Raw genomic sequence first — 22,572 nt, forward strand, 5'->3', positions numbered from 1 at the left:
AATATTATTTATCCGTACTTTGATATTTCTTAGAAAAATTATTTATTCACCGACCAATAAAAGTCTGCGATCTCATATTCAGTGTTTGAAAAAAAAGGAATAAAATAATAAACTTTGCCAAGTCATATTATATTTTTAAAACTAAAAAAGTAAAAATAAATAAAAAATAGTACAAATATTTTTTTTAACATTGTTAACGCCATCAGCAAAACACTAAACCTAAATCCTATACATTAAACCCTAAACACTAAACCTTAAATTCTTGGGTAAATCCTAAATTTTTGGGTAAACCCTAAATTTTTGAGTAAACCCTAAATTTTTGAATAAACTCAACCTTTGGCTAAACACTAAACCATTGGATAAATCCTAAACCCTAGAGCTTAGGACTAACGTTTAGAGTTTTGCTGACGGCGTTTAGGATTTAGTTTTCAGGATTTAGTGTTTAGTATTTATGATTTAGGGTTTAGTGTTTATCCAAAGGATTAAGATTTAATGCTTAGAATTTAGAGTTTTGTGTTTTGCTGACATCGTTAATAATATTAAATAAACTCATTTTTTTGCGGCTAGTACTATTTTATTTATTTATTTTTACTTTTTATTTAAGTCGTGGGTGTAATGGAATCTCCGTGAGGCATTGACACCGGTGTAGATTTCTGCGTTAATGTAATGTAATGTACCAAAAAGTAGAGAGGCGCGACTGTTGCATTGACATTTAAATCACTCTGAAAAATAGATGGTACGCTAGAATAACAAATTCCACTTGAGCTTCTTGTTATGGTTGGCATTGGCAAAAAGAAAATGTTAAGTTTTGGAAACAAAAATTAGACTCATTTGTATTATTTTTTTTTGGCTTCAAACATTAAATCCAGAATGATTATGAATCTTAGAGACAAAGAAAAATAATGGAGCTTGTTGGATTTAGCTTTACTGTTATATTGTGTTTGGTGAGGAATCATACCTTTGATGGCCCAGTTACATTGGTCCCTACACATCTCTTCTATTCCATTGTTTGACTTGTCCAAACATTTTTATGTTTATTTTATCTCAGAAACATCGCAAAATAAAGAGATCGCATGACAATTAAAAAAAGAAACAGTCTTAAGTGTTGCTTACTTTCAGTTCAGTTCAAGTAAAGCTTTTTCGGTTAAGGCGCTCAGATTCTCTGCATCACCTGGTCTTCTTCCAACCTTCACCTGTGGGATTTTCTGTACATATGATTTTAGACAATTAGGTCCAGAAAAGATGTAAAAGAGCATAACAAATTCACTCTAAAGTTTATATGTGTAGGCCACAGCATTCTTATGTTTCTTCTTCTAGCAAATTAAAAAATGTTTACCTCAAAGACTTCTCTAAATAGCTGCTTTGAGACATTTGATCACTCCTGTCTTACTGCCTAAGATTTGACTGGAGATACATCAGTATGTTTTATGCTTTATTCCTGGCGCAAGCCCGAGAAGTTAGATGATGGTAGAAGAGACAATATCTTGATCAAATCAAGAGATATTTCCGTTCTTACATATTTGGGCAAAACCCTTCAAGATCTTATTGACCTCTGAAACAGTGACGGTTTCATCATCTTCTTCCTATTCGTCGTCCTCAGACCAAAACAGTTCGCTCAAGCTAGGAAAGAAGAACCGGCCCAATTCCATACGACGCCATAGACGCCAGCATCCTAGCACCCTTCGGATTTTTTTCCCGACCAATTCCTCTAGTCTGTTGATTAGTCTTGTTAAACATGATTTCAACTATCTCTTGTCAAAAAAAATATGACTGAAGAGAAAGTTAAGAAGACAATGAAGAGATCGACCGATTTGATTGCCATCAGAGAAGATAAAGTTAAGGGGACAGTGAAGAGATTGCCTGATTTTGCGAGGATCAGAGTATCAAAGAAAGGATTTATATAAGGTAAAAATCAGGGATTCATAACGGTTGCATGGGTCAGATTGTAGCTGTAAAGAAGGGAGTTTAATGAGAAGGATTGGTGGAAACCGACATTACAGAAGAGAATCGGAAATGGTGATAAACGTCTGCGTTTTTACGATGGGTACGAAGCAGGTGAAGTTGATGAGTCGCTTAGGGCTGATAATGTGTACAGATTAGCCCACACGAAAGCCCGGTAACTTAGAAACTTGACTTGATGCTTAATGAAGATGACGTGACAAAACTGAGCCTCCCTATTGGTTGATTTTTTAAACCAACGTAGACACTCTCTATGCGCACCTTATTTTCCTTTTATTATAGTTTAGATGTTTGTTTTGTTAGATCATGGGCTTAGACCCATTGATAAAATAAAAGATGGCAAAAAAAAAAAAAAAGAGGATAAACTTTGTGTGCGACTGCGAACGTTAGATAAGTTACATATTACTAATCACATCATTTTACGGTTTTCTGCCTTATCCGTGTTGAAGAGACAGATGAGGTATACTTTTTTAGATTTCTACCTTTTTTTCTTCTTTTTTGGGGTCAAATTTTATAGATTTCTACTTTCTCTTCCTTTTTTAACTAAAAAGGTCCACTTTTATATTTTCTTTGAATTTTTCGTATGGCAATGTAAGTCGTAATTTAACTCCCTGCGATCGGTTGCAGTTTCAAAATATGAAAAACATGTGGTGGCGATCAAGGTTGTAATAACCTTTTAAAACGAGTTGAATCGTTTATTTTAAAATATAGTATAATTGTGTGTCATCAGATTACAAGCTATGTGTACTATGTTATATGCATAGAGGTGATGTGTACATAAATGATTAGTAGTAATTCTTGGAAAGGAATCTGCGGAAACACGGCGAGAACCCAAGAGACTCAACACTCAAGGTCTCTCATCAAATGTGTGGACAGAATAGTGAGAAATAGACCTTCCTCTCTGCCGGCAACAGAAAGGAATTATCTTCTCTTCAAGACGAATTACATACTTGGTTTGGAACAATATTTGATTGAATAAATTTTGTAGCAAGCTGCAAAATTTTTATTTATTTCATTCTTTAAAACTTTTATAACATAGATGCACTTGATGTAACACAAGATTTGATTCAATAAATTTTACTTTTGTTAAAAAAATATTGATATCATATATTACATAATACATAAATTATTACAACACATATTTTTAAGAGCATAAAACTAGAATATTAATAACACGATCCTCCCTAATTTGTCGCCGGAAAGATTGATACGCTAAATGATACGCAACAATGATTTAATCAATTAGAAAAGAAGGATCTCAGTTCACTATCGTAATTTTAACTTTTGAGCTTCTATAAAGGGTTCTTATTGGGCCAGAATTGAATGGGCATTGAATAACTGGTCTCCTTCGGGCTTAAATAAGCATATTCCGTATTATGTTTTATTTGTTTTGAATTCTAGTCCTTCTGTAAGCTTATTTCTCCCAATTGAAGGTTAAATTAATAAAATAAACAATAAAGCTCAAGAAAATAAATCTGGTTGTTGACCCACGATACTACTATAAATATGCTGTAACTAAATTTGGTAGTGACTTGATCAAAGTTAAGAAAAATATTGTTCTATAAAACTGCATACTGTTTCACTATATCGATGTAATGCTATAACTATAAGGTAGATCGAATTTATAATTATATACAAAAAGTAAGAAATCCAAACAAAGTTATCTGACAATAATTGGAGGCCTATGGAACCACGGAAATGGAATGTAATTCTCTTATTGAGCGATCAGCGGTGTCATAGGAAGAATATTAAGTAAAAAAATATATTATAGAAAAAAAAGTATATAGTCAGATACTTCGCCAAATTATTTAATTTCATACAGTGAAAATGAATTAGATGCTGATTCGTACTAATCCTAAGTTGTCGGGAAGACAGCAACTTACATCAATAGTTGACATTCAAGTCAACGGCAATAACATTATAATACATATAAATAAATTAGTGTACGGATAAGCCACATACATTTTAGTAATATAAACTTGCTTAACAGGAAATTACAATCAACCACAACCTAATATTTGCATGATCACACAAACTTTCAATTTTTTTACAAATATTTACAAAATCCTGCATGAACAATTTCATAGGCGTAGAAAACATATATAACCATTTATAAGACAAACTCTAGATTTATATATGATTTTCAACTCCATTGCGGAAACGTGTTATGATAACTAGACGCAGGCGAAAACGCGAAACTGTGATGAGGCTTTGGAGGAAGGAAAACGTCAAAAGGGTTGGTTGGAGTAGGAGAGACTGTTGCGGCGGCGGGTGTGGCGGTTGTTGGTGCGTTTGCATCGGGGACGTTAACGGTTGTAATGTCGTGAATGCTTGACCGCCGTTTGTCTTTACCATCGGTGAGCTGTCGAATGAAATATTTTTGAGCGTGGGAAGCAACTTGCGTCGGCGTTCGAGTTGTCACAAAGTTTCTTGCAATGTTTCTCCAATCTCCCTTTCCATATTTCTTCAAACCCATTAGGAATCGTCTGTAAAAAAAGGCCATACTGATATATAATTAACTGATAAAGACTTTAAAGTAAATATATAAATATTATACTACTGATTAAACTAGTGATAAATTGTCATACCTAGTACAAATCGTCGGTGGCTTTATTTATTATGTAAAATATTATTTTAAGAACTTCATTTAATTAAAGAAAGGAATTTATAGCTAAAATCTCAAGTAGTTATTTATAAGAAAACAATATATATAGAGAAGCAAAAATAAGGGTTAGATCAAAAACTATTACCAAAATCTCAGATATTCATAAGAAATTGTATTTTCTGATTTTAAAAAAATATCAGTAGTAATTAAAAAAAACATGATACGTTTTAAATATTAGAATTGTCTGAAGAAGTTAAGCTAGATTAGGTCACAATGTTGTTTATTTACCGGTGTTCTTCCTCGGTCCATGGAACTCCTTTCTTCCGTTCTTTTTCCGGCATCGGAAGCCTGAAACCATCGGTCGTCGCCGGCGAACTTCTCTTTCCTCCGACGACATAATTGTAACCGTAACCGGAGTTCTCTAGCCCAAAGAAGTAATCACCTGCGGAGGCATCGGAGCAGTAGCCCGGATCGGGGACAAGTCCGGCCTCGATGTCGCTGATGTCATCCTCCAGCTTCTTGTATCGTTTAATGACGTCATCTACGGATTTCCCCGGGATCAAAGCGGCGATGTTGGACCAGCTCTCTAGGTCGTCTTTGTCGCCGAGAACGGCTAGAGCTTTCTCGAACCGTTTGTTTTCTTCAACCGTCCACATGGCGTCTTTGACTTCTTGAAAAATCCAGTTTGTGTTCTCCTGGTAACCTCCGTTCGTCGATGACATAGCTATGTATCTTGAAAGAGAGAGAGAAGAAGAAGAGAATCTATGCCTTTTTTTCTTATTGACTGTTTGGAGTCTCCAGTGAGGGAGAAAAAAATAAGCAGAGCTTTTTCTTAGAGGAAATTATTACAAAGCGAAAATATAAAGTGGTTCTCTTTCGCAAACGAAAAAACAGAAGTTGATTTTGCTTTTCTTTCTATAATTCACGTGATAATCAATAGGAATACACTACTACATTCAACAAGAAAAGTTATTGAAAAATGTTTAGATATTTCGATTTAACCAAAGATATTTTTCCCCTATGTTAAATCATTAATAGTTTATTATCTAAGTTGTAATCTGAGCCTGCCAATAGGTATATGACAACTCGGTAAAATTATTTGTGCTATTGTTTTTTACTTTGTACTAAAGCCTAAAGGTCAGATAAACTCGCTTACTATGGGTTACCTTATTTGATAAAATGATTTATGCTATTATGAATTTTATATAAAATTGACGTGGGATTAGACTTAACCAAACGCACGTGTCGATACATGAAAGAAAGTGTGTCATAGTTTGTATTTTATGACAAAGAAAATGTAACCAATAAAAATGAAAAAGACCAGAAAACGACTGTTCAATGGTTCGGCCGGTTCTTAATTCGTTGTTTAATCTAACATATGTATTTAAATAGAGAGCCCATTTCTTTGTTGTCAACACGAAATAGCCCATTAAATATTTAATTTTTTTTTTTGGGTAGGATGTAGGGAAAAATTAAAAATTTAATTTAATACACACACTCACGTAACCTAACAACATAGTTTTCTCTTGGCGGGTCGGCTTCTCTTTTTAGAGAGAGAGAGTTGTTCTCTCGATTTCTCTTCTTCTTATCTCCCTTAAATCTTTCAGAAGAAGAGATCTCGCCGACTGTTTTTGTTTTCCACCTCCGGATCTTCCGGTTATGGTTCCCGATTGATCGGGCTAGAAGTAGCGATTCTCTCAACGTTATCTTCGCCGGCTTTTGTCTCCGGGAAGAGGTGTTCCCGTTATATCTCTTCGCCGGCTCCTCACCGGGTTTTTTCTCGGTTCCGCTTGATCGTTGCTTTTACCCTATCTTTGTCCCATCGACTCTCGATCTAATCCTCTGAAGCCTTTCTCTCCATGTAATTAGGTCGTCTCATCTTCATGCTTATTCCTATCAACAAAGATGGTTGCTCGTTCATGCAGGAAGATCGAAGTTCTTTTGGATCGATTCCAGACGGTGGTTTTCTTCCGAAGCGGTGGTCCGGTTGCGTCATGGCCTTCCGTGAAGACCACTGTGTTGGTCTTTCACTGATCCTTTTCCGCGGGCGGCGGAGCTCCGACGTGACTCTTTTCGGTGGAGGTGGTGGTGCTTCGTCTTGACGCGTGTCTTAGAGTCGTTTGTCGCTCAGACACGTGGTGGCAAGTGTCGCTGACCTTCCTCAACGGTTTTCTCTGTTGGGCTGTAGGCCCACGGAGTTATGTAAATGCGGCCCGTTTGTTTAGGCCTTCTGTTTTATTTTTGTGTTGGGCTGAGTCTCTTGTTGGGCTCTGACCCGTTGTAATAAATATCCCAGTTGACAAGAAAAAAAAAACCTAAGAACACAAACATAAGCTATATTCTATCTATAACATATTTAATCTAAGGAATTTATAAACAATTAACTGAAGTACGTTACACCATGGCATGAAACCAATCCCCCCTCCCCCCCCCACCCCCCACACAGAGAAACGTCAGTTAACTTAGCTGGACCAATTAAACTCAATAAACTCATTGGGTTCTTAGTTTTTACCATCGAACTCTTTTACGCAGAGTCGGCCCGTGGGCCAAGCCATGGAAGCAGTTGCTTCCGGCCGTATTATTATAAATAAAATTTCGGCCACAAATGATCAATAAATTCCTTTGGTCTAGTGGCAACATCTGAAACCTAAAGATTCTCTTTGTCCAACCTGGGTTCAAAACCTGAGACATGCGAAAATCTATAAAACCGTAGTGTAAAATAGATTAGGTGGTGGAAAAAAAATCAAAATAAAACAAAGAAAGAAACTCGGAGCATAGCTGTGGGTGGCAAGTAGCTAAGACCATGATTATCGGGTGAAACCTAAAATGGATTTCGAAATTTGTTTTTTTCTGTCTTATCTGATTTATAAAAATAAATAACGGAACCAATCGCGGGCTGCCACGTGTTGTGGGGCCCGCAAAACAGTACAAGGATCACTCAAACATCGATCTTTAACTGGCGCTTTTGATTACCGATTTTTATGTTTTTGTGGTTCCCTCCTAAGAAAATGCTAAAAGCCCCCGATGCATATGCCCTAAGGATATTGTTGAGTAGTATTTCTTCAATTCCTAAAAGATCCATGTTTTTAGAATTTTCACAATTTTTAATAAAACATATTAAAACTTATCTATAAATGCATAGTTTTTTGTAATTTTATATTTCCTATATTTTAAAACCAATAAGATTTTAAGAAATACAATTAATGTTTTTGAACTTCACAATTTTTTATTATTAGTTGAAAAAAATTACATTAAAAATATAAAATATGTATTTTTTGAAACAAAAGCTTTCTCTAGAATATGGATCTTTTAAGAACGGAGAGAGTATTTAGCATTGTTAATTTAGTTTATTCATACATGTAAGGACATTATGAAACATATACGTGCTGGTTGCTTTCACATAGTAAAGTTTATATATTAATGTCTCACCACCTCAAATGGACGGTACCAAGCTCCACCTCTAGCAAACTATATGATTTATTTGATAAAAATATATATATAATGCATTGCTACCAATTATTATAACTACCAACAGGCCACAGTCATGATGTTTCTTTCCAACTCATAATGTTTTTTCGTTTACTTACAAAATTTATCGAAAAATATTGTTAAACATGGATGTGAATAATACGAACACACATAAGACTGGTAATAGTTCTAAAAAAATACTGATAATGTGAATCAAAAACATAAACGGATATCTCTTTCACTTGTATCACATATATCCCATATTCAATTTTTTTTTGGGTTGTATCCCATTATTTTAGCAGCTAATATGCATATTTACATATTTATAATATTAAAAATTAATGGAAAAAAATTCATGGTAGGGACAACAAATGAATCCAGCGCAAAAAATGAAAATTGTCACATTCATTGAACAATACACAAAATTTGAAGCGTAAGATGTAAGTGTCATCTGCTGATTTGTAGCAGACACAAGTTTCTCTGTTTCTGTTTGACAGAGAGTGACTTCTTCTTGGATTCTACATTTAGTAAGATTCGCTTACTATAATTAGTAAAAAAACATTTTCTGTCAAATTTATTACTCTTGCTTGGCTTTATTTAATTTATTTTGTTCTGATAGGGAGTATTTTCCTTTTCTCTTTCCCGTGTGTCTACTGGAAATTGACATTCCCCCTACTTAATCAAATTCAAGAAATTTTTTTTTTATTAATTTTATCGAATCATTACTAGACACCGTTTTAGCTTTCGGTGAAAGTTCGAAATAATTAGCAAAATGTAAAAAGGACCCCATGTAAAAACGTTAATTGTTTTCTTCTCTTACCATCCAATTGTTTAAAAGATTTGTAAAATTAGATCGTCAATGCAGATTTAAATTAAAGATATTTTGTAGTGTATTGTATTCTGATTTCTGAATGATAATTTTGTGTGTGTGGATCCAAAATATTTATTACTGACAGTTTGCCAAAATTTGGAATAAACCATGGATAAAGTTTCACAATTTTGTAGGTTACAAAAAGTTGGTGAGCTGAAAACGGGTATGCATGTTTCAACCTTTCACTAAAGCGTAGCACAATCATACAATGACTTTGTTGACAGTTTACAGACAAATATCTAATTGAAAAATGTAGAGGAAAAAAAATTAATTTGATTTGTTTTTGGAGTTGTCAACATTTGGGAAGATCACTTGGAGGAGGAAGAATTGATTGGTTGGGACCTTTACCATTCTCCACCAGAAAAGCCATCTTAAGTCCCCATGTTGTGTGCACCTCTAAATGGCAATGCATAAACCAAACCCCTGCAACCACATAAATATTAGTACAAAACAGCCACAGTTATCAATTGTAACCTCTATATTTTGTACACATATGTGATATTAAGGCTCTAAGTAGTTTGTATTTCAGTTTTTTTCTTCCTGTTAAACTAACTTTCTAAAAACTTTGGTTTATATTGGATTAGTTATATATTTGGAAAGATGATGATATATATACCTGGATTATCTGCTCGGAATCTGATGGCCGCCCAACCACCAGAAGGTACTCCAACGGTGTTCCTCTCCACCGGATCAACAAGATTAAATTTCTTGGCATCTTTCTTGGAGTTATAATTACCAGATCCAATACCAACCACAAAGAAATTAAACCCATGAAGATGAATTGGATGGTTTTCCGGCGCCACATTTCCGGTATCCTGTAAAACAACTTGCACCGTTGAATTGTACGGTAGCTTGTAAAGCTTTGTGGCTTTCATGGTTGCTAGATTCGAAGGTGGTTTTCCGGTAAAATCAAAAACATGGTGCGGTTTAGCTGGAAAATCGGTTGTATAGATTCCGGTTAGGTTGAAGTAATGCGCTTGAAGCAGAGCCGTTTTAGGCATCTTGAACGTAATGTTGTTTATCGCGGCGACTACTCGTGAAAAGTTCCCCGCCTTACAGCTGTGACAGCGGTTGATTCCTAGTCCCACGGTGAATAATAGATCATGATCTACGGTGGTTGGAACTTTAGCTGGATATGTGGCTGAGTTGAGACTCCGTAGAGAATTAACGAACGAGTTGGCGACGGATGTGGCGTTCTGAGGTGGCGGTGAAGTGGTTTTGGTAGGTGTGGCGGAGAGTGTGCCGGAGTAATGTACTGTGGCAGTGGCTGTGCGATTGTCCACAGCCACGACTGCTGAGTCTTGGAATGGAGCGGCGGCGATTAGGTATTTGCCTGAGGGACGGGCAGCCGAGACCAAGGCGGTGGTGGTTTGGCCGGGAGCGATTAGGATTGTGTCGGTGGTGAAGGGTTTGACGTAGACGGCATCGACTTCCACAATGGTGAAGCGGTGGCCAGCGATCTTGAAGAAGAGCTCTTCGTTCATTGCTGCGTTTACTAGTCGTAGCATGTATGTTTTCCCGCTCTCTACCGCTAATTTAAAATTACCTAAAACAAAAAAAAAATCAAATTATTTAAAAAAATCAATATTATTAAATAAAATTCTTATTAATTTTAGCTTGTTATAAATATTTTTTTTTGAAACTACAAATAAATTAATTAAGGATGTTTCATTTGATGTAAGAATCCATAAATTCAAATTGTTGGAAACATTACAGGACTAACTACGGTACCTTGCGATGGGCAGTTTGGGACGAGACCGGGATGGCCGTTAATGACATGAGCATCTGAGACATTAGGTGCTAAACCGGATTTTAATGCTTCATTAATAACATTTTCGGTATCGGATTTCCACCACTCACCTATAGAAAGATAAACAGGGAGTTCCAAATTATTGATCAAATAATAATTAAAGCACTCCGTGAGTATCTCTCTTTAGACTAATACCTAGTACGATGACTTCTTCTCTGTGTGGTTTAGGGAACGGGTAAGGTAGACCCGGTTTTGGCAGAATCACGATGGCACCATGAACCGTAGCTCGGAGCCAAAGAACATGTGCGTGCCACCAGAGTGTTCCACGTTGCCCTGTGACCGTGAAATTATACACGTAGCTGTGACCCGGTTTAATGGGGCATTGGGTAATGTAGGCTGGTCCATCGGCCCAACCGGTTCTTAATTGTCTTATTCCATGCCTGCGAAAAATATATAATATTTAGGTCCATCTTGAAGAGTTTTGAAAACTAAGGGAGGCAAGTAATTAATTTGATTGTTTCAAATGATTAGGTTTGGTTCAAATGATTAGGTTTGGTTCTCACCAATGGATAGAGACATTATACTTGACGTTGTTGACGACGTTAACGAGAATTGTGTCGTCTTCATTAGCATATATTGTGGGTCCTGGAAACTTACCGTTAACGGTAACTATCTGTTTTGTTGAGCAAAGCCGCGTCATTTGCTTCGTCACCACCTGAAAGTTTAAATAGTTACGTTTAAGTACGTTTACATATATGCCCAAAATTTAAGAAGTACTATTTGTGACGAGATCATTATATATATTTGAATCATGCATGCATTATGATAACACTGATGTGGACTTACGTTAAAAGTGTACTGGCGGATTGCACCGTGGACACATGCCGGAAAGGCCAGCAATGCAAAGAGCACTAAGATCCGGATTGGAAATTCCATTTTTCTTTGCCCTTAGTTTAGTAAAACTGCTGATGTTGTGTTGATTTCTCTACTTTCTCTCTTTCTTTTGTGATTTGAAAATGATTCATGATCATTGGCTTATAAAGATGGAGATGTTGGGTTCTTGTGCTTTGTCAGTTTGGTAAAGCTCGAAAGCTTAGAGGGAAAGTATATGTTTCTCTTTGTGGGTGGAACCTAAAGCGTAGGTTGGATTCTTTTCATGTTTTCTTCTCGAGGCCTTGTTTTTTTTCTATGTCTCAATTAGTTTTATTCATTCGTTCTGAAAAATGATTATTCCGTAGTGATGTCTTTAAACATACATTATTACTTCTTCTTTTGGAAATGAAGAAAGAAAACCATTTTATATTATATTATCGACTATTACACCATGAACACACATCATCACAGAAATGAGTTTCTATTTTATTGATATAAAAGCACAAATATCTATAATTTCTTCACTCATATATAAGCCACGACCCCAATAAATGAGAAATGCATCAAGAGGTTTAAGTATAACTACATGTGGACATTGTCTAAACTTTACAATAGTTTTTTAAAGTGATATGATAACCATCATAACAATCTACAAAAGAAAAAACATATATATATATATATGGGATCATATGGCATATATTGACAAACGTGCAGTGTAACAAAGGTAATTAGACTTCATTTTTCCAAGAAATAGTATGAAAATGGTTGAGAAATAGCTCAAGAAATCATATTGGAGGATAACATCTAACAGAAATGATTATATTTGTTGGGAAGCAATAACCGAACAATTAGTTTGGTCCGGAATTAAAAAGTAGTCAACCTGTATTTGAGTGCGACGGGAGTGTTTTCTTTCCAATGATTTTATATTTGGGCTAAATTTTTGGATATGAATTTGCTAGCTTAATATGACAGATATTTCGGGTGTTATTTCAGCTAAGGCCGCCTTAAGCCTCTTTGTATTAATCCCTCCTATTGGAGAGTAAATCCTTTCTATATCAATCAACTAGTTCTTTCAAAAAAAATTTTTTAATGAATTTTGTCTATATGAACAACATATGAATCATTTAACAATATTTAAGGCCCAAAAAAACTTTTAGTAAACAAGAAACACAATGGTAAAAACCTCATTATCCATCAATTAGAATAAATTATGCTCTCTTTTTTTTTGAACATTCGGGGGAGGACGATTATATTTATCGTCTTTCTAAGTCACAGAGTGACGTATCTCCTTATAATCTAATGCCTCTTTGCAGTCTCTCCGGTGACTGGCGGTCTTCGCTGGCGCCGGAGGGGCTCTTCTTCCTCTCTAGCTTGTTTCTTTTGTTTTTCCTTCTCAGATCTCGGTGTCTTGTGGTGTGGTTTCATCTACAATTATTGTGCGACATCGTGCAAGAATTCAAAGCGGATCTAAGGCGCTGGTCTTCTTCGTTTTTGATTTGTATGGCCTTGTTCGGTTGTGTTGGTCTCTTTATAGGAGTGGTGTTGAAGCGTTTGTCTTTTAGCAACGGGTTAGCTCATGTTCACCGGCTTTAGGTTACGTTTTGGGTCTCGTCCTCATGATAAATTATTGCAACACGATGCTTTTCTTTAAAGCTGTTTAGTTTTATATAATAATTGGTATTGTAGTGCTTTCGTCCTTCTTTCGCGTTTGAGGAGTTGGATCTAATTTTATTTTGGGATTGGTTATGGTTTCCTTTGTTTCATTGAGTCTGTGTTTCTACGGTGGTGATAGTGGATCTGAAGCATCAGTCCAGGCTATCCATCTGATTTTTACTTTGTAATTCGAGCTTGTATGGTAGCTTAGCTGAAGCTAATTCTGGACAAGTTTGATAAAGGCAATGAAGAAGAAGACCTATCTAGACGATGAGAATGATTGTCATGTTTTCGCTAAAGGTATTAGAAGTCCGTCTGCTATTGTGGGTACGGGAACACCTAATCTATTTATTTGAAACAAGACCAGTTTGATATAGGTATAGCTAATGTGGCATTTGTGATTGTCCTTGCTAGCTTTTGGTGTTGAAATTCTCTGTCGTTTTGTCATTCTTCTATGATGTAACATGTTATAAATCAGATTAATAAAATAAAGTGTTAAAAAAAAAAAAGTCACAGAGTGACAGCCAGGGACAAATGTAGAGGTAATTGATACATAAACTAAAGAAGATCAATTACTGGATGCACAAAATATATTTTTTTTTTCTCACAATTATCTAACTAATTCATGTAACTTTACATTAGAAAAATGTAAGACGTAAAACAAAAAACAGTAGGTGCATGAACATCCAGTCCTTTCTCTCTAGATCCACCACTGCTGAAAGCTAATGTTTAACAACTCTTAACAAAGTCATTGTGGATTTTTCTGTTATTTGTTCAATGTAGAAAACTCTTTTTTCATAGAGAAAACAAAATGTTACTACTTGTATACTCTTTCCTTGACTTTTGTTGAACATAACTCTCTCTGTTAAAAAAAAACAAAGTATTTGTCATTTTTATTCTTTCGAAGTGACAGCTAAAACGTAGGCATTAAATTTTCAAACAAGCTTAACAAAAATAAAATCAATTTGATTCTTTCTGATACTCCGTTTTGATATCTGTTATGTAATTCAAATCATGTCGTATTAACACTTCTCGCGTGGCGTAATGTTTGATAAGTCGTTCACTCGTTTGTGTAGTATTTATTTAGCTAATAAAATGATTAAGATAGGAGTTTTAGAAAAATACGAAGAGTTAAAGAGCTCTTTCTTCAACTGGTTCTACTTTGTGATCAACGTTGGTGCAATGATCGCTTCCTCTGTTCTCGTTTGGATTTAGATGAATGTTGGTTGGGGTTTGGCCGTGGCTGTCCTCTTGTTCTTAGCGGGAAGCAACTTCTATAGGCTTCAGAAACCAGGAGGAAGTCCCATCACAAGAATGCTTCAAGTCATTGTTTGCTTCATTTCAGAAAATCCAAAGTGAAAAGTCCCTGAAGCACCTGATGCTATGAGGAGTCTTTGCTCGGCATTGGCGCTGACGACGGTGGCATTAGGGAACTGTCTAAGCACATTGCTGGTGACGGTTGTTACAAAAGTGACGACTACTGGTGGAAGACCAGGGTGGATAGCTGATAACCTGACCAGAGGTCATCTTGATTACTACTACTATTGGTTATTTGGCTGTTTTTGAGTTTCTTGAATTTCTTCGCCTACCTTTGGATTGCTAAATGGTGTACTTACAAGAAAGATACGGGGCATACAAAAACTTCACGACGTCTGCAATTCTTCTTATAGAGGGATCCTGTTATTCTTTTATTTTTCTTGGTTTGGCTCTGTTTCATGATGATATATCTTACCCTCTTTGTTTACCTTAATTAACGTATTTACAGTAGTGCATTGCATTTTTCACAAACAAAATCATATTTGATTTTTCATAAACTCACACAATAGCAGTCAGTAACATGAACATATACAAAGGTGATTTTGTAGTGAAACTTTATATTAAGATCAGTAGACCGTCTTGTTCCACTCGCTGGCCTGGTTATCTCGCATTGCAACTTGAACAATACTCCACTTGCAAGCTCTCAAGGAACCTGCAGGATTTAACAGATTATAGATAATGGAGAACCATGCTAAGTTGTTTGAACTCAAGTAACCAGTTATATTTTTGATCAAACACATATTCATTCATTCAAATTAAAGAGTCTAGCCTCCATTAACGGAGGATGAGTGTAGCTAAAGTGATAGATGTCGAGTAAAACAAGTACTAAGTGAGGCCAAATCGAAAAGATGATGATATAGCAATGATTAATAGACCCAAGTTTTGAAACTTATAAAGCTTGATATGTCATGCTAACTTCGCTTTCGCATTTATAGACACATCTCCTCAATGGTGTTAGCTCAAACCACCAAGACCAATGTGGGATGCTTTGTGTGTATTTGAAAAGCAGCAGCAGCAGCGAATTTTGTTTCAAGCTCTACTTAAAATTTAAGAATAAAAATTCAACCTTTATGAACTCTTTGATAAATACAGAGAAAATACCTCAAACTCTCAAGACTAAAATTAGGAGAAAGACTCACAACTCATGAATCACGGCCAAGCTTTGGACACATATTCAGTTGTTCCAAAGTCCGAAAGCTTTCTCGACTGCTTCTTCTTCTTGGACGGCGGCGGGGTGAGCGAGTGTGTTTAGGTTGTTGTGATATAATAATATATAAGCCAAACCCAACCACTTAAAATCTCGAAAACGAACCAATTTAAATTTTGTGAAGTTCGATATTTTGAGATATAATTAATGCATTTATTTTTAAAATTTAAACATAAATTAAAAAGTAAAATTATGAGTGGTGAAACTTTATTGATATAATCAAAAAGTAACAATTAAAAGTGTATTTATTGTTCTTAATGTGTGTAAAACCTATCTTATATTAAAATCCAGAGAAAGTATTATATTTTTTATTAAACTAACTATTAAATTGATAAATAGCATACAAAAGAATATTTTCGCACTTTCCTTAAATAAAAGCTACGAAATTGCCTAATATGATTAACGTATATATGACAATTAACGATTATGAATAATAAATATTTGATAATAATTCTGTATTTTAGCTCTTTCTTTTTGTTTAATTTTATATTATTAAAAGATATTAAACAACCACATTCACCATATAATAAAAAAAATTCTTATATGTTATATTTTGAATTTTTAAAACACCTATAAACTAAAATTACTAAAACGTTAAATGTCTCACACTAAAATTTTGTGATCAATGGCTTAACTTTTTTGGTAATAACAAGAAACAAATAATTATAAATCGTATGAATATGAACTCTCATTTACTAGACATTCATATTATATATTAATATAGTTTCAAATTAAGCTATATAACATAGAAAATACTTAAATATGATCATTTCAATATTTTTATTGCAAAAATATTGAAACCTTAATATTTTAATTTTGAAATTTTGCATTCAAAAAATCGCACATTAGAAATTTTGTGTTTATCATACGAGTATGAATTCTCAATAGTAAATATTTATATTAATATATACTATATATATATATATGTTCATGTCATTGAAATTTAGTTATATACCATATAAAATAAATAAAATATTTGTTTTGATTTATTTACCAAAAATATATTGAAATAAACAAGATGTATTGTTTTGATTTATGTGTTTACTCTAATTTAATTATATACATAATACATAAATGATTACAAATAAATAATAATATATAAAAATTATTTTTATATATAACATTCATTCCGCGCAACTGCGCGGATATTAAGCGGGTTATTATTATAGTACGGCTCAGCTCATGAAACACACTGACGCTGAGATAACCAATACGCAAGTTCTGGCTCGTCATGGCTTCTAAGCAGTAGCGGCCCTGACCGGAAGCGGAGGAAGCTTGAGCTTCCGGCCTTCGCTTTTTAAAGTTATTTTTCAGCCAATTTCGTACAAAAATCTTTAACTAGTCTAGTGGTTAACGTAGTTATTTTGGAATGCAGGGTGACGAGTTCGGTTGACTTCAATACCATTTTCTTCTTACACATAAATTTTAATATATATATATATCATTTACTAACAATGGATTAATTAATATTTCTATTTATGAATGGGCCTTTATCTTTATAACTTGCTTCCGGTCTGTAAATATTCAAGGCCGGCACTGCTTCTAAGATATGATCAACATCCACAAACTCTTCTAACATCTCTTGGAAAATTATTATTTGGTGAAAGTTGAAATTCTTTTGCTTTTATTTCCTTTAGTTTATTTTGGAGCTTATGATACTTTAGTTGAGAGTGAGTTTCTTTGTATGGATACCCAAAATAAAATAAAATAAAAAAGAGTAGTTAGACCAAAGAATTAGCAAAGAAGAGTTTCTTATTACATGAAAGACAGAAAGCAATTAGATTAAACTCCTGAAAAGATTCAGACCGGAGAATCCTTGTAGTCCTCTTCCGGTTCTGGCTCCAGGAGATCAAGACGAAGTACTCCATAGAAAAGAAAGGCATTGACAATGACCAAGGCAACTACGAAAAGACAAGCCGGCCAAACAGGTCGCTGATAACCTAAATACCCAATCAAAGCCAATACAAAATAAGTGTAGACAACATGTTGGATGCATATATCTTTGACTGGCTGTTCGAGTAGCAAGGCGGAAAACAAGCCAGACATTAACGAAAACACAATGATAGGCCCTTGTACGACCCGACGAGTTGATGCACCGCACATAGGTACCGTCATAACTGCAAGGAAACTAGACAAAAGTAGTCTCCATTCTGCTTGTGGATCAAAAGATGTAGGAACCGGGAGGTAAAACAACCTCACCAACACAACCGTATAAATCCAGAACGGCGCTGAACAGAGCGTGCAACTGATCAAAAGATGTCGGAACCGGGCAACTCACTTCTTTGTGACAGAACGGAGTCTCTAAACTCATTCAGTGGACAACTCATCTGAACCAGGGTTACGTGGAGTGCTGAACACAAGGAGATGAAGAAGATGGTCCTAGTAACGCATGAACTAGTACTGCAACACATCATGAGGGTGACATGAGCACAGAACAATGTTTACCAGACGTTATGACCGCACCTGTAAGGCATGTCATCTCCAGGAACAACAGTCAGCCTAACATTAAGCTTGAAACAGCTGAGACAACTACACTATCTCAAACACGTGTTGTCCAAGAAATGAGGTATATTGATCAATACACAAGAAAGTGATCCTCTCTTCTCTTTTTTCTCCTTTTTAACCTTTCTTGTTAGTCACTTTTGTTTCTCAGGGGAACGTCACTGGCTGCTTTCGGGAAGGAACATGAGAAAGTCACTGCTGCTCAAGAACAGAATATTACTACTCATGAAGAAGAACCCATTGAAGAACCTCAATATGACTGCAAAGATGCAACAAGAAACAGCTGAGACAGCTAGGCAAATTCAAGCACAATCTCAAACACGTGTCGTCCAAGAAATAAGGTATATTGATCAATACACAAGAAAGTGATATTCTCTTCTCTTCTCTTCTCTTCTCATTTTTAACCCTTCTTCTTAATCACTTTTGTTTCTCAGGGAAACGTCACTGGCTGTTTCCGGGAAGGAACATGAGAAAGCCACTGCTGGTCAAGAACAAAAGACTACTACTCCTGAAACGGCAGAAAGTGCTAGGATTATTAACACCAATGAGCGTGGTGAAGAAAGAAACCAAGAGAGTTGTGCTTAAGAAAAATCCGTTGAAGAAGTCGATCAAGACCGTATGGACGATGTCTATGTTGGCTGAAGCACAAAGGGTTAATTCATTGCATATGGTTTGTTTTATATTTTAAACGAAACTTTGATGTTATGGATGGAATTGTCTTTATTTTATATTCATTCAACTTATGTATGTAGTAGATTATCAAAATATATGTATTAATTCATAATACTGTCAATGAACAAAATCTCACATCAACGTTCTTATGCACTAAAATTGCATCACTAAAAAGAATAAGCAAATATTCCTCACATCAAACAAATCAAATATTTTTCAAAATATTTCAACTGGAAATAATGGACCAATATCAGTCTTTCATGCTTTTATACACTCATGTCTTCAAAGTGGTTTCTCATCATTTTCACAAGATGTTTTTTTCCTACAATTCATTTGTTCAAAGAAAATGAACTTGCATTGTGGTAGATGTGGAGAATGTGACACAAGGTGAAGTATCAAGTCAACAACCACAAAGACAAGTGTTCGACTAAATAGATGCTTTATGATTTCTGAATATGTACTTTGGATTTGAATTATGGCTTATTTTGGATTGTGACTAAAATAGCTGTTTTATGATTTCTGAATATGTATTTTGAAATTTAATTATGGCTTATTTCGGATTGTTTTAAGGCTTCTTATGTGATGTCATTTGAGTTTAATGGTTGGTGTATATGATCTATTTTGGATCATATGGTTTAAGTATTGCCAATCCGGTTCTAGATAGTGAAATGGTTCTAGATTTATATTAGAAGTGGTCATAGCAACCAAAGTACATCATGACAACAGCCGCCAATTTTACATAAAAAAACATCATTCCCTCGTCTTAACCATATCCGTCTAACAATACACAGAAACATCATTCCCCCGTCTTAACCATATCCGTCTAACAATACACAAAAACATCCCATGTTCTTTCCATCTCCAACACCTACATCACAAATTTGCAGACAAAACAATTACAACAACACACACTACCATGTTCTTTAGCCCTTTCACCTCCATCTTGCAATCTTGAAGTTCTTTCTCAAATCCTTGTAACTCTTTCTGTGAACTGTACACAACTGCTTCATTAGTGCGGGTCTCGATTGTAAGAGTTTCCACTTCAGAATTGAAGCTCTCGTTATCTTTTTCTAAAGTGCTTGAAGCTTTTTCAAGATAATCAATTCTTACCTTCATATCCTCAATCTCTTCAAGGGCCGATCTATCTGCCCACTTCAACAAATGGAACCGACTTGTCTGAAACAATTCGATTTACAACAAAATTAAACCAAACTGATTGTACCTAACACAACAACAAATCGTTTTTTTCTCAGAAATACATAACCAGTTCATCATGTCCATAACCAGAATAAGAAACAATAACAACAATTACAACATTACCTCATCTCCATAAGGACAAGAATGAAAAAGCCTCCCTCGATTTTTCACTGTCCGAGACGTAAGCAGTCTCACATGTTCTCCACATCTGTAATGAGTCACAATTCCTCTAATGTCCATTCTCCAATTCTTGACCTTATCTTCTCTGTTTCACTTGAATCTCTCCCTCGATAATCATGCCAATCTCTCTCGTTTTTTTCTCTGAGTAATGAGTCGTGAACCCTAAGTTAAATTTATCCACAATTGATGATGCAAAATTAAATGACTTCATTTTCTGAATGAAGAAGAAGAACCAAAACGACGTCATGTTCCTTTCTTTAACCCAAATTAAATGAGTTACTAAACCTGGTTAGCCACGTCATTAGGTTGTTAACAGATACATAACAGCGTTTACGGTTTTGGGGGAATTGATTTAAAATCGATAGTTTGTGTATAGAATAAAAAAAAAAGAATAGTTCATGTGGGTTTTGGCATGACCAAAAAGTTCGTGTGTGAAAAAGCTGGAAACAACTAGTTCATAACTAGTTCATAAGGAAATAAGTCATTTTCCCTGACGCTTTATGTGTTCCTGATACTTTCAGCATATCTTACTTTTGGTATATGGATGGTCTAATCAGGCGGATAAAAGTAGAAAGTGATGGTGTCTTTACCTCAACCTAATCAAAATCTCTAAAGGTTTTTAACGTCTTTGAGTACATGTTACGCAATTTTCTCTATTCGTCAGATATTTTTTATATAAAAGGTTCTAAAGATTTAAAACATATATATAGTATTTTCAAGTAATGCAATTAGATATGTAGATGTGCATATATATTTAATTAAAACCTAAATGAATTAAATTCTTGTTTACCCCATGGGTTTTTCAATTATAACAAAATTTGTTTTATGTGTTCTAAGGATATGCTTTTAGAACCTAAATGAATTAAATTCTTAAAATTTAAATTCTTGTTTACCCCATTCTTGTGTTAAAATTCTTAAGAGTTAGATAACATAAAGTCTTATTGTGTTAAACTCTAGCTCTTTTTTTCCAAAATAAAATAAAAGTAGTAGTTTGATCATTCCCCTATCACTCGATGTTGCAATCATAAGTATGGTTGAAATTGCGCTAATACACAAAAGGGTTTCTTATTACATGACAGACAGAAAGCAATTAGATTAAACCCCTGAAAATTAAGATTCAGACAGGAGAATCCTTGTAGTTCTCCTCCTCTTCCGGCTCTGGTGGCTTTGGGAGATCAAGACAAAGTACTCCATAGAAAAGAAAGGCATTGACAATGACCAAGACAACTACGAAAAGACAAGCCGGCCAAACAGGTCGATGATAACCTAAATACCCAATCAAAGCCAATACAAAATAAGTGTAGACAACATGTTGGACGCATAAATCTTTGACTGGCCATTCGAGTAGCAAGGCGGAGTAGAAGCCAGATATTAACGAAAACGCAAGGATAGGCAATTCTACGACACGACGAGTTGATGCACCGCACATAGTTACAGTCATAACTGCAAGGAAACTAGACAAAAGTAGTCTCCAGTCTGCTTGTAGATCAAAAGATGTTGGAACCGGGAGGTAAAACGACCTCACCACCACAACCGTATAAATCAAGAACGGTGCTGAACCGAGCACCAACGTGCCCGGTCCTTCTTTCTGTTTCGGTTGCGACAACGAAGAAACCTCCGGCCAGAAGAGTTCTAGAGCGAGCATAATTAACCAGCTCACAGATGCTAACATGCATATCCCTCGATATATCCATCGTGCTATCGGGCAATTCACTCCTTGAACTATCTTTGCATCACCCATCTTTCAACTTTTGAGATTTGGATGAAACCTTCATCCCTATAATCTTCTTTTTTATTTAGGGTTCCGACTTTCCTTTTTTTTTTAAGTCTGAGGAGAAAATAACCCCAAAAAAGAGAGGAAAGTGTTACTTATTCCTTTTTTTTTTTGGTGCACTAGTTTACCATAATAACCCAAAAAAAGAGAAGTGTTAAAAAGAAGTTGTTATGAATTGCACTCCAAGGAAAGTGTTACTTATTCCGTTCAGAGAAAAGGAAGAGTAATTGCATCCCCCACCCATTCTCATCTTTGTGCAGTCTATCATGTCTCCACACTACGTCGTCGGAATAAACATACCGACGAAACAAGTCCTCGGAAATAACTCATCGGAAATTCATTTTTCTTCGGAAATTCATTTTTCCTCGGAAATCCCTCGGAAATCCCTCGGAAATTTCCGACGGAATTCCGAAGAAATTCATTTCCTCAGAATATTCCGAGGACTTTTTTCGTCGGAAATTCCTCGGAATATTCCGAGGAAGATGTCGTCAGAATATTCCGAGGGATACACTTCCTCGGAATATTTCCAAAATTAAAAAAAAAA

The 22,572-nt window shown here is 35.2% G+C and overlaps 3 protein-coding genes across 3 annotated transcripts; all 3 read right to left on the minus strand.

Annotated features, from left to right (window-relative positions):
* Positions 1-3,862: 3,862 nt before the first annotated feature.
* On the minus strand, positions 3,863-5,415 carry LOC106325177 (transcription factor DIVARICATA). Its single transcript, XM_013763200.1, has 2 exons — positions 4,853-5,415; positions 3,863-4,445 (listed from the first exon to the last, which is right to left on the minus strand). Exons 1-2 carry the CDS (start codon positions 5,284-5,286, stop codon positions 4,103-4,105), a joined length of 777 nt encoding a protein of 258 aa, XP_013618654.1. The 5' UTR covers positions 5,287-5,415; the 3' UTR covers positions 3,863-4,102.
* Positions 5,416-9,011: 3,596 nt separating this feature from the next.
* On the minus strand, positions 9,012-11,649 carry LOC106324971 (laccase-10). The gene is made up of 6 exons (XM_013762975.1): positions 11,500-11,649; positions 11,217-11,368; positions 10,849-11,093; positions 10,635-10,763; positions 9,520-10,449; positions 9,012-9,326 (listed from the first exon to the last, which is right to left on the minus strand). Exons 1-6 carry the CDS (start codon positions 11,587-11,589, stop codon positions 9,196-9,198), a joined length of 1,677 nt encoding a protein of 558 aa, XP_013618429.1. The 5' UTR covers positions 11,590-11,649; the 3' UTR covers positions 9,012-9,195.
* Positions 11,650-19,700: 8,051 nt separating this feature from the next.
* Positions 19,701-20,314, minus strand: LOC106323113. Its single transcript, XM_013761280.1, has 3 exons — positions 20,198-20,314; positions 19,793-20,053; positions 19,701-19,745 (listed from the first exon to the last, which is right to left on the minus strand). The coding sequence occupies exons 1-3, from the start codon at positions 20,312-20,314 to the stop codon at positions 19,701-19,703; spliced, it is 423 nt and encodes a 140-aa protein (XP_013616734.1).
* Positions 20,315-22,572: the final 2,258 nt, after the last annotated feature.

The sequence above is a fragment of the Brassica oleracea genome, chromosome C2, assembly GCF_000695525.1.
Source record: "Brassica oleracea var. oleracea cultivar TO1000 chromosome C2, BOL, whole genome shotgun sequence".
Lineage (NCBI taxonomy): Eukaryota > Viridiplantae > Streptophyta > Magnoliopsida > Brassicales > Brassicaceae > Brassica > Brassica oleracea.

What these genes read in the sequence shown, in the direction of transcription:
- LOC106323113 (XM_013761280.1), bottom strand. Translation starts at nt 20,314, where the DNA reads ATGGACATTAGAGGAATTGTGACTCATTACAGATGTGGAGAACATGTG. An exon ending in CTTGTCCTTATGGAGATGAG is followed by an intron (nt 20,054 to 20,197) that starts GTAATGTTGTAA and finishes GAATTGTTTCAG; the next exon opens with ACAAGTCGGTTCCATTTGTT. An exon ending in TGAAAGGGCTAAAGAACATG is followed by an intron (nt 19,746 to 19,792) that starts GTAGTGTGTGTT and finishes TTTGTGATGTAG; the next exon opens with GTGTTGGAGATGGAAAGAAC.
- LOC106324971 (XM_013762975.1), bottom strand. Translation starts at nt 11,589, where the DNA reads ATGGAATTTCCAATCCGGATCTTAGTGCTCTTTGCATTGCTGGCCTTT. An exon ending in TATAATGTCTCTATCCATTG is followed by an intron (nt 11,094 to 11,216) that starts GTGAGAACCAAA and finishes TATTTTTCGCAG; the next exon opens with GCATGGAATAAGACAATTAA. An exon ending in ATTCCGAGCAGATAATCCAG is followed by an intron (nt 9,327 to 9,519) that starts GTATATATATCA and finishes ATGTGGTTGCAG; the next exon opens with GGGTTTGGTTTATGCATTGC.
- LOC106325177 (XM_013763200.1), bottom strand. Translation starts at nt 5,286, where the DNA reads ATGTCATCGACGAACGGAGGTTACCAGGAGAACACAAACTGGATTTTT. An exon ending in TGGACCGAGGAAGAACACCG is followed by an intron (nt 4,446 to 4,852) that starts GTAAATAAACAA and finishes CTTTTTTTACAG; the next exon opens with ACGATTCCTAATGGGTTTGA.